A 19,534-nucleotide genomic window follows, 5' to 3' on the forward strand; every position below is an offset into this window, starting at 1 on the left:
GGTCAGGGCTACAAAGAGGGGGTCAAGGTTACCAAGAGGGGATTGGGTCACATAAAAGGGAATTGGGGCCACAAAAAGGGGACTAGGGGGCACAAAGCAGGGATCATGGCTATAAAGAGATTAGTGCCACTAAGGCACAAAAAGGGGATTAGGCCTATAAAGAGGGGATTAGGACCACAAAGAGGCAACTGGGGTTCACAAAGAGATCATGGGCCACAAAAAGAGGATCTGGGCTACAAAAAGGGATCAGGACTACAAAATTGGGATCGGGGATCCAAAGAGGAGATCAGGTCCCAAAAAGGGGACCAGGGGCCAAAAAGAGGAGGTTGGGGTCTACACAGAGGGGATAAGGGGCTACACTTTCTCCAGCCCTAAATTAAGGCAACAGGAAAGGTTTAAGGACTGAGGGAGAAGGGATTGAAGAACAAGATGACTGAAGATGGAAATATCTTGGAAAGAAGAATATAGACTACTACAACGGAAGTCCTAAACCTACAAAAGAGTTTGGGTAAAAGTGCCAGCAAGAAGAGCAAGGCATGTTCACTCTGGGTCAACAGGCATTAGCAGAGGCTCAAGCCACAAAAAGAAAAGGAACAAGAAAAAATACTGTAATAATAATAATAATAATAATAATAATAAAGTAGTATTTGCATAGAACAGGAGAAGGTGAGAGCATTCCATGAGAGCAACATACAAGGCGGATCACTCTGCTGGGCTTACTTCAGGAAGTGTCCTGTCCCAAAAAATGCGACCCTGAACATGTAAGTGGAGGTATAAATTAGGAAAAAATGGGGAGGTCAAAGCTCCAGCTTTAAAAGGAAAGGTTAAACAGGAAACATGGAGTGCGTGTGTATGTATGAAGAATATTTATGGATGGAAAATAATTTTGAGTTTTGGTGGAATGGGGTGTGTAAGTGTGCATATTATTATTATTATTATTAAATATTATTAAAATATTAAATAATAATATATTATATTAATATTAAACAATAATATAATATCTAATAATATTAATAGTTTATATTAATGATATAATATTAATATAATAAATATTATTACTATTATTTATTATAATAATATTTAATATTATTTAATATTGATAATATTAAATAATATCAAATGACATTATATAATATTATATTATATTAAATATTATTTAATATAATAGTATCAATATAATATTAAATATAATACTTTATCATTATTATTTGATATTAATATTATTAATAATTATATTACACATTATTTAATATAATAATAATATCAATATAATATTTAATACAATATTATTAATTATATTAACCATTATTTAATATAAATATAACAACATTTAATATAATAATTTATTATTATGATTATTGGATATTAATATTATTTTTGACATTATTTAATATAATATTAATGGTATAATAATATTTAATATAATAATATCAAATAATAGTAATAATAAATTATTACATTAAATATTATTATATTGATGTTATTATATTAAGTGATATTTAATATAAGTTATTAATGTTATTATTAATTATATTAAATATTATTTAACATAATAACATCGATATAATAATATTTAATGTAATACTTTATGATTATTATTTGATAATGTTATTATTTAATATAATAATAATAACAATAGTAATCATATCCTCCAAGGCAAAGGGAGGAAGGCGAGGAGGAGGCCCTGGCTAGTTATGCTCCCTCACAGCCAAGCTAGGCCTAGCCGCCATTTCCCCCTCCTTCTCCTCCTCCTTCACCGCCTTCGAGTTATTTCAGAGCCGCCTGGGCTCCATGGTCCTTGGCGGGGAGGGACGAGGGAGAGGCCTGGACGAGGAGGAGAAGGAGGAGAGAGAAGGAGGCGGCGGCCCTGTTGCTGACTCCTCCTCAGGCCTGGAGCGCGGGAAGCCTCGAAGGGCCGAAGGAAGAGAGCGGTGTTTGGGGCCTAGTCTTCGTCCTCCTCCTTCTTCTTCCAGGCGGTGAGGGGGATTCGGGGCCGAGGGTGGGATATGAAGGGGAGGAGCCCTTTTATTCGCCTCAGGCCCAGTGAACCCCTTTTGTGTCATCGTTTTTGTACAACTTTTTAGGCGGCTAAAAAGGCCAAGGCTAGAGTCTAGAAGCCTAGCCTTCTTTATTGAGAAGCGCCTGGTCCCCAAACTGCGTCCTTGAAGGGGGTTTTTTGGACTTCATCTCCCAGAAGCCTCAGCCATGGCGGCCAATAGTCTGGGATTCTGGGAGCTGGAGTCCAAAACCCCTCAAAGAGCACAGTTTGGGACCCACTGGGAATGACAGAAGCCTAGAGTTGGGAGAGAGCGCAAGGGCCCTGATTCCTGCCATGCAGGAACTCTCAGTCGAAGCACCCCCTTTGGCAGATGGCCCTCCATTCTCTGTCTAGAAGCCTCCAGAGAAGGAGACTGCGCCACATTCTGAGGGAAGATGTCCCACTGTCGTCGAACAGCTCTTAAACTCCTCCTAATGTTGAGCTGGAATCTCTTTTCCTGCAGCTTGGATCCATTGCTCTGGGTCTTGTTCTCTGGAGTAGCAGGAAAAAAGCTTGCTCCCTCCTCAGTATGGCATCCCTTCAAGTATTGAAACAGGGCTATCATATCACCCCTTAACCTTCTCTTCTCCAGGCTAAACATCCCCAGCTCCCTAATCTTTTTTCTTGAACTTAAGCTCCCAGAAGCCTCAGCCATAGTGGCCAATAGTCTGGGATTCTGGGAGCTGAAGCTGAATTGTTACAGGTATATTTGTTGCTGCTATGTTATTTTCCATTGAGTTCGTATTTTCGGGGCCTTCTGGTCGTTTCTGACTTAGGGCAACCCTACGGAGAACATACTGTATTCTGGGGTTTTCCAAGGGTTGAGAGTGTGTGACTTCCTCAGGGTCACCCACTGGGTTTCCACCTTTGTCTTTCTTATTTGAATTATTTGTGGCTGATTATGGCTATGCTTAATGACATTATTAGGGGCTACACCTTGTAACATCCCAACTCCTGTGGCATCAGAAGGGGTCATCCCTCTATCTCAGGTTTGGCCCCATAAAAAAACCTCAATCCTAGGGACTGCCCTCATCTGGCAATTTTAAAATTGTTTCCCCCAGAAGAAATATTTCTTGACTCAAACCTGAGAAATGAAATCCTGAGACTGGCCACTTCTGGTCTTGTTTTTCACCATTATTTTACTGTTTTTATGGGCTCACTATGGTCTGTTGTGGCTGCCATAAACTGGTCCCTAAAGTCTCCTTCCTGCCCCTAAATAGGATTGCACCACATTTTAATTTTGGCAGAATATCTTGGTCTGTTCAACCGTTTTGCAGATTATCTCCTTTTCCTCCTTGTTCTTCCTGAAGGATAAAGTATACAGCACTGAAATAATTAGAAACTTTGCTTTTTGCTATAATCTGTCTCATCACTTAACATTTGTTTGTTAAACGCCATTTTCTTAGAGAAAGAAAATGCCTTCGTCACAAAAACCAATGCGATATGGTCACACAGAAGGACACACCGATGTCTGCTTTGATGACACTGGGAGGTAAGTGAGACCACAATCCTATATGTGTAAGTCGGAGCAAGTAGATCTTATGAGTTGTGAAGTCGAAGGCTTTCGTGGTTGGCATCCATAGTTTTCTATGGGTTTTTCAGGCTGTGTGGCCGTGGCCCGGAGGAATTTATTCCTCCACAGCCCGAAAAACCCACAGAAAACTTAGGAGTTGTGTTACGATGGCATATAATTCCAAGATAAAGTTCTAAAAAGGTCAATGTTTTTGTGTTTTTAAAAAACTGTTGCATGAATTTTGCATGTGCCTTTTCTTGTGTCTAATGCACACATTGCAGAAGTCATTGTTGGTGACAGGCTTCAAAGGGTGTTTGTCTCACATGAATAAAAAAACAAGGAATTTGCACAACTTCCTACATACATGAAATGCCTTTGTTACAGTTCACACTGATACAGTTCTAGTTTTCCGGACCTTGTATTGCCTCTACATCTGAGTATCTAACAGCCTTTGAATTAAAGGAAACACCGTAACTGCCTTGAGTACCAGTTTTAGAGGAAAAGGTAGGATATAAATAAAGTTAATAATAGTCACCATAACAATACAGGACAGAATTTCCTTATGTCAACAAAAAGCCCTCCCAAGCATTTTTAATCTGGCTGAGAATCTGTCACTCTCACACATCATTTTTAATTTAATTTTTTTATTACAGATCTTGCCAGTATATTATTTCCACAGTAATTTTACTTGCATGTTTACCCTCCCCTGTGTTTTATGGTTTTAGAAGTTTATACAGTAAATAATTTTAGAAGATTTGAAAGTACAGTTTTATATACAGTTACAGGTACGCAGTCATTCTCAACAAAAGGCAGCTTTTCAGATATCGGATGCAATAATTAAAAGCCATTGACACATGAAGACAAAATTATCATGGAATCCATGGTGGAAAAATAGAAATGAAAGTACAGGGGTATCTATTGTGTTCCAAAGTGACAGATCTTGTAATCCGCAAAATAAACTTAAGTGCAAAAATCACTTCACTTGTGTCATTGGAAGGATAGATTTAGGCTGCATCCACACTGCAGAAATTATCCAGTTTAGCACCACTGTAATTGCAATGGCTCAATGCTGTGGGATGCTGGGTCAATGCTATGGAATCCTTGTAGTTTCCTGTGGAAGGCTAAATGTCTCACAAAACTACAGCTCCCAGAATTGCATAGTGTTAGGCCATGGCAGTTAAAGTGGTGTCAAACTGGATTAGTTCTGCAGTGTGGATGCACTGGGGCAAAACACATTGCAGAAATGATCCAGCTTGAGACTGCTTTAACTGCCTCAGCTCAGTACTAGGGAATTCTGGGAACTGTAGTTTCTTGTAGCACCACAACTCTCTGACCAAGAAAGCTAATTGTCTATAAAACTACAGTTCCTAGCATTCCCTAGCCTTAAACCAGGGAATTTAAAGCGGTCTCAAACTGGATGATTTCTGCAGTGTGTTTTAGCCCTTAGACAACTCCAATACATAGAGTGCTTCAATTTGTTTTTAAATACATTTCTGTCTCTGGCTTAACATTTTTCCTAGACGTTTCCTCTTTCTCTGTGTCCAGGTTTTGACCTTGGTGGTCTGCAGGTCTGAGATTGAGGTAGTCACCCGAATCCCAGTTTCAGACATTTCAGCCCTATAAAATGCTCACAGTTGTGGCTGTTGACAAAGGAGACTAGCTGCTTTTGCTGTTGGTCAGTGTGTATTAACTTTCAGTAATTATTACATTTAAAATGAATGCTCTGTTAATGTTTACTTTAATGAAAGCTTTGTAAGTAGCACATACAAGGTCAACAATTCTGGTACAGTTTCATACATTTATGTTTAATGCTGATTTTGTTTCTTTGAATAGCTGCATTGTAACCTGTGGTAGTGATGGAGATGTTAGGATTTGGGAAAGCCTAGATGATGATGATCCCAAGTCAATTAATGTGGGAGAAAAGGCCTACTCATTTGCTCTCAAGGTAATGTGGGTAAAGTATTGCTATGATCTGTGTGATGGCAAGTTCTTCCAATATGTGTTTCTTCCCTATTTGTCAAGGCAGGATCAGCGAATAGGTTTGAGCATAAAGAAAATACTTAAGATGAGATCTTTGCTTCACAGCTGTTTGCTGTTTTGGTTTACATGGCAGTGATTTTGAACAACTGAATGTTCATGCTTTGTAGACTTATGTCAGATTTGAAGAGCGTTCACCATTTGACAACTAATAATTGTTATCACACACTAAAGCTTTTGTAAACTGAAAGAGCTAGATTTCTTTCTTAATAATAATAATAATAATAATAAATTTTATTTATACCCCGCCCTTCCAAGAAATGATCAGGGCGGCTTACAGAATTATAAAAACATTACAATACAGATAAAATTCAATCAGCAATTAAAACCATTATTTCTTTTCTTCCTGTCAATCATTTATACCATTTACACAGAAATGATTAATATGATCATATGAATATCTGGTCTGCATTTCTAATGTAGCAACTTTTTTGTGGATTCACTAATAAATGAGATGAGAACATTATAAACTGTATAACATGTTTTCCACTAATTTTTATGTTAGGCTCTTGTTACACAGTTTAACAAAACTGTTTTTGTTCAAAGAGTTTTGTTTTTGTTTTTGTTTTCTTAAGTTTGATGCTCAAATGAGTTTTCCAAGATAGTGTATTATCTGTGAAACTTAGACCAACTCTGCCCCCTTGTGAACATGGCAAGTTAAAGCAATTCCAGTAAGATTCAGTTGTTTTCTAGAAGAAGACTAGCCCCTAAATTTGCCAGTCCTTTGCCTTTTACTAAGGTTGATATTTTATGTTGGGCTTGTGAATTTCAACACTATAAACACACATACATTTTCTCACTGCAGTTATCACTGCAGTAACTACCATTTTTCTCAGATTGAAAAGTCCCAGATTTTGTTTCTGTTCTTTCTGATATTATACTGGGTTATAGTAAACTGCCTGGGGAGCTGGTATAAAATGTCCTTGATCACACTGGGAGCTGATAGAAAATATTCTAGGATAAGCAAAATGTTTATAGTTCTGCAAAATAAAATCAGAAAGGAGAGGAACAAACTCTGGGCGTTTCTGGTCTTTCTGATTGTTCTAGATGTGCCCTAAAGGTTATATATTGACATTTGCCCCCAAAATGCCCTTGTTAAATCTGTGATCAAAGGCTAATTTTGTTTTTTCAATGACAATATGTAGCTAGTTTGTTAATGCTATTCTTATGTGGTAAATAGTTTCAAGAGGTAATTGCTCAGTGGTTGTCATTTAGTTGTGCGTATAAATGTTAACCAAGGTATAGATTTTTATGGAAATAGGTTTCACTCTGATTTGTAAACTAAAACGATCAACAAAAGCCCCTGGGTTAAGTACACCTTTTTATTGTCTCTGTATTAGTACTGTGAGACAAACAAAAGTGTGAATACTTCATGATCTACCTCTACCCTAATATATTGATAGCTCAATTGGCTGTAATGTTGGAACTGGAAGCAATTTTTCTTCAGTCCTTCTTTGTTTTCATTACAGGGGTGTAAATCATGTAGTCCTGATATTGCTGGATTGCAACTCTCAGCATTTCCCACCATTAATTGGGTTGGCTAGGGATGCAAGACCAACTTGGTGTGTGTGTGATTCCAGTTGATGCTCTGTGTCAGAATGAATTTATTTTCCTTGTATCAATGGATGATAATGTCTAATACAAGTATTGCCTTATTTATAGAATGGAAGACTGATTACAGCAGTGTCTAACAACACTGTTCAGATCCATACATTCCCAGAAGGTGTTCCAGATGGTATTTTGACACGCTTCACCATGAATGCCAATCATGTGGTTTTCAATGCCGATGGAAGTAAAGTAGCTGCTGGATCCAGGTAATTCAAAGAATGCAGGAATAGGTATTTGATCAGGTGGAGATGCTCCACATGCAGAGATGTTTCCTGTTTTCAAACAAGTCTTTTGTGAGAGCAAAGAGATGCAGGAAGGCATGAGGCTGATGCACGCCCATCTTCACATGTTTAAACAACATGCTTCAAGAATGCCTTTTGTGTTGGGCACATTGTGGGAACATAGCTCTCTATGTGAAATTGACAATTCCCTTGAGAAATGTACAAGTGAGGCATGCAAAGCTGCTTTGATAATAGGAAACTCTTTCTATAATATTAATTTCCTGTTCTCTGAAGGTGCAGAAGTGGATCTGGCCTCATGCAGTGTCAAGAAGAGTATATGCCAGTGGTGGTCAAAATATAGTGGTACAGATTTTAATGGGAGATTCTGAGAGATATAGTCCAACTTTTACCACCTTTGGTATATACGGAGTGTTACTTCAATTGCTCTTTTTGTACTAGTTGTAGTCATAGGTTTTTAAGAAAAGAGCTTTTAAGAGGGCATTGCAATGTTTTAATTGTGCTGTTCTTTAAACATTGTTAAATATATACTTTAGGTGTTTCGATATTAATACAGGTTTAGTCTCTCTTTTCCTAAACACTTGGGACCAAAAGTGTTTGGGATTTTGGGTTTTTTAAATTTTTTATAATATTTTTGGAATTTGGAATATTTGGATGTACATACATAATGAGAAATCTTGGAGAAGGCACCCAAGTTTAAACACTAAATTCATTTATGTTTCATATACATCTTATACACATAGCCTGAAGTTAATTTTCTACAATATTTTAAATAATTTTGTGCAAGAAACAAGGTTTGTGTATATTAAATGATCAGAAAACAAACAACAGAGATGGATTTTTATTCCCTTATGAATTTTATGGTGGGTTGTTGTCTTTTTTTTGGTGGAATTAATTATGTGTAATTGTTTATGTTTACTCAGACTTGATAGTACCGAACTGCAGTTAAAGGACAATAACTAGTCATGGAACTCCTCTGACATTACAGTGGGTTCCAGTGTAAGTGAGAGGGAGGGTCATATCCCTCTGCCCAGTGCAGATCGCTATAGTTCCCCAAAACTGACTTTGAAGTTCTGGGAAACACACCAAAGTTGGTTTTCAGGTGGCGGGGAGGGGAACAGAGTTCTGGTGTGATTGTTAGCCAGTTATTGGATTGAGCCCATTCTTTAAATGGAAGAAACACTGTGTTTGTTTGTTTCATGAAGCAAAGTTTCAACATTTCATAGTATAAATACATTTGTTGACCATGTTATTGTGGTTATCTCCAGTGACTTTGTGGTGAAGATAGTGGAGATAGCTGACAGCAGCCAGCAGAAGACATTTCGAGGACATGATGCCCCTGTTTTAAGTGTGTCATTTGATCCAAAGGACACTTTTCTGGTAAAACTTTTTCCTATGGTATTTTTCCCTTGCTCTCTTAATAGTGTATGCTCTGATTCTAAGACTTTCCTTTGCTTTCCTGCAGGACCAGTATAGCATTTTTACCAGATACACAGCTACTGCAGTCAGTACATTCTAGCCTATTAACATAGGGTCTGAAGTCTTCATCTTATTTTTAGTATGTAAGCGAAGATATTAGTTTATTTTATATGGCATTCATAATAAAAAAGCAGTTTTATGAAGAGTAATAAATCAAAATAATAAACATTACATAAAATCACGTAGACCTAAATTCTTTGATACCTCAGTAGTGTAAACCCATTAAATCAATGGAATTTACCTACATGTTGACTCACCAGTCATCAATGGATTGAATAGGTCTGTTCCAGTTGAGAATAACCAACAAGATGCCAGCCTAATCTGAGAATAAATATTATTGTCTTCTGAGTACAAATGCATAAGATTGCACTGTCAAAGTGATTTAATAGTAGTTTCCCTTCTTGAAACTATAGTTATGAGATTAGGCCTGAGGATCTCAGCAGGATTCCGACCAGTTCACCAAAATACAGTCCCCAAGATTGGGGTGGGGAAACAGAACAGTTAGTGCTGTGACCTTTGCAAATGAGATTTCGTTCTTGCTTGGTAAATACTAGGTCTGTCCGTGTCAGAATGCGGTCTAATGAAATATTAATCACATGTAGTTGATGTAGCAAAATAAACCATTGGAATAGAATACATTTTTATTACTGTCATAGACAAGCACAAAAATAATCCACTGAAATAACCATGTCAAGAAAATCAAAAGAATCCAGTTCAGTGTTAATTTGATAAACTGTTTATTAGAACATGTGATAGAGATTCAGGTAGAATGGAATTGGTTTTCTGGCTTCACCATCCATTCAGCTGCTCAGATAACATCTACTCAGCAAAATTTGAGCATGTAGACTAATACATGTACTTTTAATGCAATTGCAAAATTGAATTTCTAATGAGAAGTGACTATCCAAAGGCAGCTTTTTTATTATTGCCATTTTTATTGAGTTGGGCTTCCATTCAGTGCCATGCTGGTGGAAGAGAATCCACAGAAGCAAAATCTCCAGCCTCTCTTTTTGCCACCTCCCTCCTCCTTGCAACCCCCAGAGCCTCCTGAAAATACTTCATATGTGGGGGAGAGCTGAGTTATAATTCAGGGTGCTGAGGCAAGTGAGGGATTCCCAAAGATTGGGTGGCGTTGCCTTCTGTGAGGGACTGTCTTAGGCCCGTTCTGCATGGGCGTAAAGTACGTCCCCAGGACGTACTAGGGTTAGGAAAGGGCGTGCTTTACGCACTCCCCTAACCCTAGTACGTCCTGGGGATGTACAAAAGGGCGGCACCCATTCTACACGGGCGCTGCCATCTTGACGTCGCAGACGCATAGCGTCCGCATGTCCCACAACAGAAGCGATGTTGCAAGTGCGCCATTGGCCACTTGTGGCGCCACTTGCGGAGCCCAAAAAGAAGCCGCTTTTTTGTCGCTTCTTTTTGGTGCGTCCCGGAACCACGCGGTTTGACCGCGGCAGTTCCCGGACACAGCAACTGGTGGTGCTGGCAGAGCACCCATTTTGGGCACTCTATAATGCGCCTTAGTTAACCTTGGAATTTGACCAAAAGTAAAGATTAACTTTCCATGTTTTCTCATGTTCTTATTTATGAAGAGGAGAATTCTGCTTCATTGCTCAGTTTTTGTTCACCTTACTTTGAAAACCAGTTCTTTATGCACTAACATAATTTTTTAAAAGTGTTAAAGTGTGTAGTATCAAGGTACTGTATTACAGTATCAGTTTTGAACAAAAGAAATAGAATTATATGTATGTTTGAGCAGCATAGTTTCTAAATTAATGATTGCACAGTGAGCTCTTAGTATCTGCTGGGATTTGGTTCCATGACTGTCCAAGGATGTCAAAATCCGTGGATGTTCCAATCCCATTAAATACAGTGGCATACTAAAATGATATCCCTTATATAAAATGGCAAAATCAAGGTTTGGTTTTAGACTATACACACACTCACACTCAGTCAAGCTGTAGTGTGGATGCTCGATTCTGTGAATAAAGAATCTATTGATAAAGAGAGCCGACTGTACTTGATGCTTCTGCTATTCTCCTAGATAGCTCATTGAGCACATGAGAACTGATATCCCAGCTTTCAAAGCACAGTATAAAACTACAAGGAGAATGTTATTCTGTCTCATATATTAGTTTTGTGAGGATAGCTCTCTTGCATGTGTCATGGGCTGCTACTGGTATTATCACTGAGAGGAAAATCACAAGTCTGTTCCCTGATTACTTGCACCTTTTTTGTTCCCATTAACTTCAAAAAACATATATTCTGCTATATTGTTTATAGCATGTAGCCTAGTATATTGATTCAAAAGAGCTTCAGGAAGCTGCGTGGTTTTCTGATGCTGGGTTGCATGCCTTCTGTATTCTGGAGAGAAACAGGTTGCTCTCTCAGTAGCAGAATTACCGCCATCTCTTTCTAGTTATGGCATCTTAAAGTTTTGTGACCCTTAAATATATTAAGAGATGCATTGTAGCATAAACTTTTATGGAAAATATGTATTTTATTGCACCAAGTACTAGTTTTAAAATGCCAAAGTTTTTTTTTTTTGTTATGTCATGTTTATAATAAAATTATTTTTTTAAAAATGCCAGAGGTTTTGAACTTCAATGAATTTTCTTCAGGTGAACTGAATATTCAGAGCCAGATCTGTTTCAAGATTCACATCAGCTGATATTTTATAGGGAAGCAACAACCCAATGACTTGGCTGATTGGATTTCCTCTTGGCCAGAGGGGCTTCATATTTCAGGACCACTGTGTCCACTAACATTTGGGCTAGTATGATTAAGCAGTTATGATATCCAATCACAGATCTGTTTTAAAGATAATTTTAATGTGGCAATAATGTGTTGATCTAATGCTAATGATGCTTTAAAAACATTCCTTTCCACAGGCTTCAGCAAGTTGTGATGGATCTGTCCGAGTGTGGAAAATTTCAGAACAGGTAAATTCTGCTTTTGGAATTTTACTACATGAGATGCTTAAATAGTGTTTTGAATTTGTCTCATTTCTACATTGACTTATACCAATTTGTTTTGTCCATGTTCAAATATGAGCATTTGTGTGGGAGATGTCAATCCCTCCTAGGAAGTTTTGGGGGTAGGGAGAGCAATGGAACAATCCAAACTGAACTCCTCTTCCCTCTGTACAAAAACAAGTCATTAAATTAATATCAATACAGTTACTCTTCCCAGAAATTGATTTTATTTTGGTTTAGTTAGTATGAAAAACACAGAGAAGGGAAGAAGCATTATCTTCTGAGGCTATTATTGTTGTTGTTCTAACAACAATTTTCTCCCATTTTAAAGTCACTGAAGTCCCTTTTTGTTTTCTGCCAAAATTGGGACTTAAGGAGGCTTACAGTTTTTTAAAAAATCATTAATTAAATCATGACACAATGCTGGCTCTCTGTGTAACAGTAAATGGAGGCAGTGGTGTACATTTAGTGCAACAGAATGGGAATCGATGCTGTACCTTTAAGTTAGCAATAGATTTGAGGAGTCAGGACATAAAACCCTTCTTTGAGCCTCTTGTAAATGCAGTTTAATGACAAATAATGACAACTATAGCTAGTTATTAATAAAATTAGTTCAGCTACACACTTGAATACCTACAGTTATAGGCCAAGTTCCTACATCGAGCAGGTGAAGCATAGCACTGGCATCAAGCTTGGGGCTTGACAGATGCTGAAGAAAGGCCTTGAACAGAGTGCAGAGTACTCGAGAATATTTCCCTGCATCCTAGCCAAGAAAGGCAGTGTGGTGTAGTGAATGACAGACTAGGACTCTGGAAGACTAGGGTTCAAATCCCTGCTTAGTCATGGAAACCTGCCTTGGGGAGCTCACACCCTCTTAGGGTCAGAGGAAGCCAATGGCAATCCACCTCTAAACAAACCTTGCAAAAAAAAAGTGATAGATTTGCCTTAGGGTCGCCATAAATCAGAAATGATTTGAAGACACACAACATACACACGCCCTGCCTAGAAAGAGTGATAGGTGCTCATGGGCCACATCTGTTTGCATGTGTATTACAAACAGGAGACTACCCATAGCTTTGCACTGAAACCTATTACTGCAGCTTTCCATCTAGGTATTGTATAATGAAGATAATTACTTGCAGAACTGAACTTCAGTTAGGTTGAGAGAATGAGATTTTAACTGCTAAGCTTATCCTGTGCTAAGCATTTATTTAGTTGTGGCATGTGCTGCACTGTCCCTACTCCTTCCATTTTTTAATTTTAGATGACTTCATATCAGCTTGAATAACCACTATGAATATATGTTGCTTCTAGACTTGTGAAACAAGTTGGCCATTGCTGAAGAAGTGTAATGATGTGGTAAATGCAAAATCAATATGTAGACTCTCCTGGCAACCAGAGACAGGAAAGGTAACACATTTGCTTTCTCTCTTGAGTTCCAATCTGTGAGTGTGAATGTACAGATTTGGAAAAGGATGTAGACAGGGTTATGAACCTTTCCTGTCTTTTGGTATTACTGCTTTTTTCAGATTGATCTGTTGTCACTTTGCCACTGGCTGTTTGGGAGTGAATTGGTTGCTATGGTATACTTCAGGTCTCAGTAGAAGAATGATACAAGCCTACTTAAGGCTAATGGTGACTGTGTGTTGGTGACATTATTGTCATAATTTGCCTCAATGCTATGTCTTCTTAATCAGGAGTGGGCAAAAGGTGTCTCTCTGGATATTTTGAACTTCACTTTCTGTCAGCTTCTGCCAGAATGGCCAATGGTCAGATGCTATTTTAGACTTTTAAACACTTGACCGTTGACCCCACGCAGCCCCCAGATTGGTACTGCTGTTAGCCTCATTTTACCATCAAATTAAAACCTGGCTGTTTTCTCAAACATTTAAGACCTAGGCCCCATACAGACAGGCCAAAATAAAGCTGCTTCGGGTCACTTTGGAGGTATGTTGTTTAAATGATGCATGCCTACTAAGAGTCCGGAAGCCATGCCAAAGCTGCATCCAGTCCTTAGGACTGGGTCATGGCTTTGGTGTGGCTTCTGGACTCTTAGTACGCATACTTCATTTAAACAGCATTCCTCCAAAGTGACCCAAAGCAGCTTTATTTTGGCCTGTCTGTATGGGGCCCTAGTGTTCATGAACTGGTTTTTAATATATTAGATTCTTTTTGTATTGTCCTATGGATTGTACCTCACCTTGAGATCTTTGGATATAGGGCATGATACACATTTTAAAAAACATATAAATATAACAGCTTACTGTTTGTAGCTCTTAGGGAACAGAAGTGAATCTGTCAGCTGTGTTTCAGGTCTCTTTGGCCCCATACAGACAGGCCAAAATAAAGTTGCTTCGAGTCCCTTTGGAAGTATGCTGTTTAAATGATGCCTAAGAGTCCGGAAGCCACGCCAAAGCCACAATACAGTACTAAGGATTGGAGTGCAGCTTTGGCGCAACTTTTGGACTCTTTGCATGCATCGTTTAAACAGCATACCTCCAAAGTGACTCAAAGCAGCTTTATTTTGGCCTGTCTGTATGGGGCCTATATCTTGTGAAATCTTGCTTGGGGTAATAGGAAGCATCAATATTTGTTTATCAAGAAAACCTGAACTCATTTTAAAAATCAGATTCACACAATTACTAATAATGTCTTCCTCACTTTTCTCTGCTAGCTACTAGCCATTCCAGTAGAGAAAGTCATTAAACTGTACAGAAGAGAAACCTGGCATCATCAGCTGGATCTGACAGATGATTTCATTACACAGGTCAGTTTCCTTTAAATAGCTCCTGTTTAATTTAACTATGGGGCTGTACAGATGGGTGGCATGCAGCTGCACCTTTACTGGCTGGATCGGAGCCATGGCAACTGCACGTAGCAGACCCGATCTGGCCTTCAGAGAGTGCAAAAAGGAGCTGCAAAAAGTGGCCCTTTAGAGGGCCTAAAGGGCACCATAGCTGTGGTGGCGCAGCTTTATGACACCCCTTCAGTGCTGGATCATATGGATGCAGCACCGGAGGGGCGTCATGATGGCACACACACTCTGGAACAGTGCATGTGTGCATTGTACTCTAGCCTAGCCCTTACCTTTAACACATTGGAATTCTTATTGAGCTCAGAAATACAACTCACTGCAGTTTTTTTTTAAATCCTGGTTGCTTGTTAATGGTTAGAAATATTTTCCTAAGTGGACAGTTTACCCATAGTGTGTGAGAGAGACTTGTAGAAAGAGAAAATGAGAGTTTGAATGTAGAAAGTTATGATTTATACTTGCACACATGGTCCATTGGCTGTCTAGAAATCTGATTGCCGTTAACATTCCCTATTTGGATATGCTGTAAATAAATAATTTCAGTCGTACTATAAGTTTCAATTGTGATGGTTGTCCTGACAGGTAAACTCAACCCAGTAGTACAGCCTTCAGATGTCTCACTGCTTAGAGAAGTAAATGACAGCATAATGAAGCAGATTGCCTGAGAGATACTGATATTCATTCACATAGTAAAGAGGAATCTAGTTGAATTTACAGAAATGTAGAAACTGGAAATAGTTTCTGAACTTTCTGACTGATATAAGATAAATTTTAAAATATATTTTTTTCAACCCTCACAAAGCTGATAAAGGGAAGTCAGAAGTGCCCACCATCTTTCTGTATATTTCTTTTCAGGTTATGCAGAAAATCCCACAAAGCATTAATAATCACCACAATAGTTCAGTACTAAAATTGAAAGTAAGATGATTCCACAACTAACAATGAAACTTTCTGTTCTTCTTGCTAGACTCTCAATGTTGTGGCTTGGTCTCCATGTGGACAGTATGTGGCAGGTGGAAGTGTTGATGGCCGTATAGTGATTTGGAACATGGACACCCAAGAGTGTCTGGAGAGGTACCAGTTTGTAATGTTCTTTGTAAAAATGGATGCTTGGTTCTTTTGACAGCATTTGCTTTTGTATAGCATTGGATAAGTATGGAAGTGAAATGGCTAATGATGGGACAGCCTCACTTTCCTTTCTGTTGACAGAGAAGCCTTGGCTTATCTCTTACATCAAATCAGAACTGTCAGCCGAAAGGTGGTAACAGACTTTATCTGAACTGTCAGCCCAAAGGTGGTAACAGACTTTATCTCTTTTCGTGTAATTAGAATGTGTAAACAAGATGAAAGGCCTTCATTAACTAAAACTGAACAACATCTCCAGCTGCATTCAGTGAAACCTTGTTTGGTTCCTGAACAAGTATGGTGTAATAACATGCTGAAAGGAGCATGAGCTGAAATCCCCCCTCAACAACACTGGCTCTTATTTAAGCACAGGATTCTTCAGAGGATAAAATAATTCAGCTAAAGCAAGTGTAATTAAAATTATATTGTATTGTTCCTCTGCAACAGTGAATCTAATGCAACTCACCTTTTGACCAGCCCTAATTCTGTGGACCAAAGACATTTTCTATTCCTGAAACCATTGTAATGGAGTGTGGTTTTTAAACCACAGGTTCCTATGCAACCCTAATATTTTTATTATATATGCTGCCTTTTTTTAGGGTGAAACATGAAAAAGGTTATACCATCTGTGGTCTGGCATGGCACCCAAAGGGAGGTCAGATTGCCTATACAGACATGGAAGGAAATCTGGGACTGATTGAAAATGTCTGTGATGTGCAGAAAAAGAAATCAAACCATACGGTAATACAAATTTATAAACTTTCTTTGTTTTGTTTTCTTATTTGCGAGGTGGCTGGTGTAAATTTTTGTGTAAATCTGGAGTATTACAAACTTGAGGATAAAGTTTCCTGTTTTCTTGATACAAGACTTGGCATATATGTTTAAGATCAATAACAGTTAAATCTTGATTCCAGGCATCGACTCCTGCTACCAAAGACTATGATGATCTTTTTGATGAGGATGATAATGAGGACTTTCTGAATGGAGATTTGACTGGGGATGACTGGGGTTCAAAAGCAGTAAGAAATGATGAAGATGAAGATGATGACCTTATGATGGCATCAGGACGACCCAGAAACAAAGGAGCTGTAATAGAAGATGATGAGAACTCCTTAGGTTAGAATTTCTGTTAAGTGTGAGGTGCAGTGGAAAGAATACAGGAGGGATAAGCACTACTTGCCTTTGTTAAACTCTCATAGTAAGTTTATCTGACTTTCACAGATGGTGGATTGTCGAAAGCTAATTCTGCCCTTGATAAAGAGGATGATGAAGAAAGCCTTGCTCCAATCCAGCCACTCTCATCAACCCAAAGACCTTTCTATGATGGGCCAGTGCCAACTCCTCGGCAAAAGCCATTCCAGGCCAGTTCCACCCCAGTACATCTCACTCATCGCTTCATGGTAATTTCAGGGTTTTATTGTTTCATTGGCTGCCTGTGTCTTGAGATCTTCTAAGGAGGCCCTTCTCTCTGTCCCACCATCCTTACAGGAATATCTGGTGGCAACATGGGAGAGGGCCTTTTCAGTGGCTGCTTCCAGGCTCTGAAATTTGTTTCCTAGAGAGCTTAGACTACTTGCTATCCTTTTGTAGACAGGTGAAGACCTGTTTATTTCAACAAGCTGTACAGGCTTTATTGCTCAGAGTGAAAGAGCCTTCCATGTGCTGTATTGCTTATATTTGTTTTTCCTTTTGAGGATAATGCTTTTAATTGCCTTTTATAGGGTAATTATTTCAAATGTAGCTTATGTTTGGCATAATGTAATTATTTTAGTTGTATCTGTTTTAACTTTTGTAGGCTGCCTTAAATCTCAGCCTAAGGAAAAGTGGGGTTGCGGTTATAATTACAGATGTTTTCAGATAGTCTTTAAAGGAATTCTCACCCCTTCCATAGCTCCTTAGAGCTGTGAAATAGCATTTGATGAAACAGGTAGTTACCCCAAACCATCACCCCCATGCAGAACACATTAAAGTAAGATGGACTACACAGATAGATACAGAGTCAATATAGGAGTAAGCACAAGTTATATGGATCTAGTTTTGAGCAAATCAGGCATTATTTATTTTGAACATTTATACCTTCTCTTTCCTCAATAAGTGTTGACATCCATTTTGTAGGTTTGGAACTCTGTCGGTATTATTCGCTGCTATAATGATGAGCAAGACAATGCTATTGATATTGAATTCCATGACACTGCGATACATCATGCAATGCACTTGCCAAACTCTTTGAATCATACAATGGCTGACCTTTCAAATGAAGCTATTTTACTAGCCTGTGAGAGCACAGAGGAGCTAGCAAGGTACACCAGTTTTTCTAACACTTCTGTGTGGAGCACAGTGAGGAAAAACCAGCTTTGGCATGCTTACTGGCAAGGGGTTGGTGGTGGTGGTCAGGGTGGAATTACTAGATCTCACAGTTGTTATTAGGCATATGTCAACTGTTGAGGCGATGTTGCTGTCGTTTCTTGCAAAACTGCAAGGAGACAGCAGAAGGAAGAAGAAACGGTATAGCTAATGAATTCATGTTTTAAATTAATACCTGACTTTCAGATTTCTTAATGTGTTTTGAACACGTGTGTTCTTCAAGGAATCTGCTGAATTTCTAAATAAAAAGAGAACATCAGAACCAAACACTTTTGTTTAACTTGTCGTTCTGTGCCTTGAAGTAGTTTCCAATTTATGATGACCCTAAGGGTTTTCTTGGCAAGATTTTTCAGAGGAGGTTTGCCATTGCCTTCCCAAGGCTGAGAGCATATGACTTGCCCAAGGTCACACAATGGTTTCAAGAGGAAGTTGGGAATTGAACCCTGGTGGAACAAACTCCCTCAGAGTGTAGTGGGGTCTCCTTCCTTAGAGGTCTTTAAACAGAGGCTGGATGGCCATCTGTCGGGGATGCTTTGATTTAAATTTCCTGCATGGCAGGGGGTTGGACTGGATGGCCCTTGCTGTCTCTTCCAGTTCTATGATTCTATGATTTTATATGCAGTATTCAAACCATTATGCCACACAGCCTTGAGTTAAAGCCAGTTGTTTGTATCAGAGATAGAACCCCCCTCCCCAGTACAAAATGGAGATTGTGGTTTCTAGACATCTCTTAATTCATATTATTTTGTATTCTGCCATTTTACTCATTCATTTTTAGCAAATTTCACTGCATCCATTTTAACTCCTGGGATTCCAACAAAGAATGGACTGTTGACATGCTGCAAGATGAGGAAGTTGAAGCCATTTGTCTGGGCCATGGTTGGGCTGCCTGTGCCACTAGCACTCTTCTCCTTCGTGTGTTCACCATTGGGGGAGTCCAGAAAGAGATTTTCAGCCTCCCTGGTCCTGTGGTATCAATGGCAGGTCATGGAGAGCAACTGCTGGTGATTTTTCATAAAGGTGATTTCTCTATCTTCTCTCTTTTTACCTGTTACAGGTTGAGTCTTCCTTATCTGGAATTCCAAAATCTGAAATACTTCAAAAATCAAAAGTTTTTTTCATGGTGGCTTGGCTAGTGACACCTTTACTTTCTGATGGTTCATTGTACACAAACCTTGTTTCACGCACCACATGATTAAAAGTATTCTATAAAATTACCTTCAGGCTATGTGTATAAGGTGTCTACATAAATGAATTTTGAGTTTTAGACATGGGTCCCATCTCCAAGCTATGTCATTATTTCAGTAAATGCAAATACAAATATTCTGCCCTCCCAATAAG

The 19,534-nt window shown here is 38.6% G+C and overlaps 1 protein-coding gene across 4 annotated transcripts in view; it reads left to right on the top strand.

Annotated features, from left to right (window-relative positions):
* The first annotated feature begins 711 nt into the window (after positions 1-711).
* The window catches only part of WDHD1 (WD repeat and HMG-box DNA binding protein 1), a 38,289-nt gene continuing 19,466 nt past the window's right edge, over positions 712-19,534 (top strand). Inside the window, exons 1-14 of one of the 4 annotated variants that reach the window (XM_089522868.1) lie at positions 712-761; positions 3,445-3,530; positions 5,385-5,496; positions 7,251-7,402; positions 8,704-8,815; positions 11,809-11,859; positions 13,207-13,302; positions 14,567-14,659; positions 15,672-15,778; positions 16,429-16,570; positions 16,744-16,945; positions 17,051-17,229; positions 17,945-18,129; positions 18,972-19,213. In XM_089522868.1, the coding sequence (XP_089378994.1) occupies positions 3,454-3,530; positions 5,385-5,496; positions 7,251-7,402; positions 8,704-8,815; positions 11,809-11,859; positions 13,207-13,302; positions 14,567-14,659; positions 15,672-15,778; positions 16,429-16,570; positions 16,744-16,945; positions 17,051-17,229; positions 17,945-18,129; positions 18,972-19,213 (1,750 nt within the window). In that variant the 5' untranslated portion in view covers positions 712-761; positions 3,445-3,453. Of the gene's footprint in view, positions 762-1,917; positions 1,977-2,383; positions 2,742-3,444; positions 3,531-5,384; positions 5,497-7,250; positions 7,403-8,703; positions 8,816-11,808; positions 11,860-13,206; positions 13,303-14,566; positions 14,660-15,671; positions 15,779-16,428; positions 16,571-16,743; positions 16,946-17,050; positions 17,230-17,944; positions 18,130-18,971; positions 19,214-19,534 lie in introns of those variants that run through there. The other 3 variants (XM_089522867.1, XM_089522866.1, XM_089522863.1) reach the window with 3 other exon arrangements.

This window comes from Sceloporus occidentalis, unplaced genomic scaffold (assembly GCF_023333645.1).
Source record: "Sceloporus occidentalis isolate IW3139 unplaced genomic scaffold, rSceOcc1.0.p SCAF_4, whole genome shotgun sequence".
Lineage (NCBI taxonomy): Eukaryota > Metazoa > Chordata > Lepidosauria > Squamata > Phrynosomatidae > Sceloporus > Sceloporus occidentalis.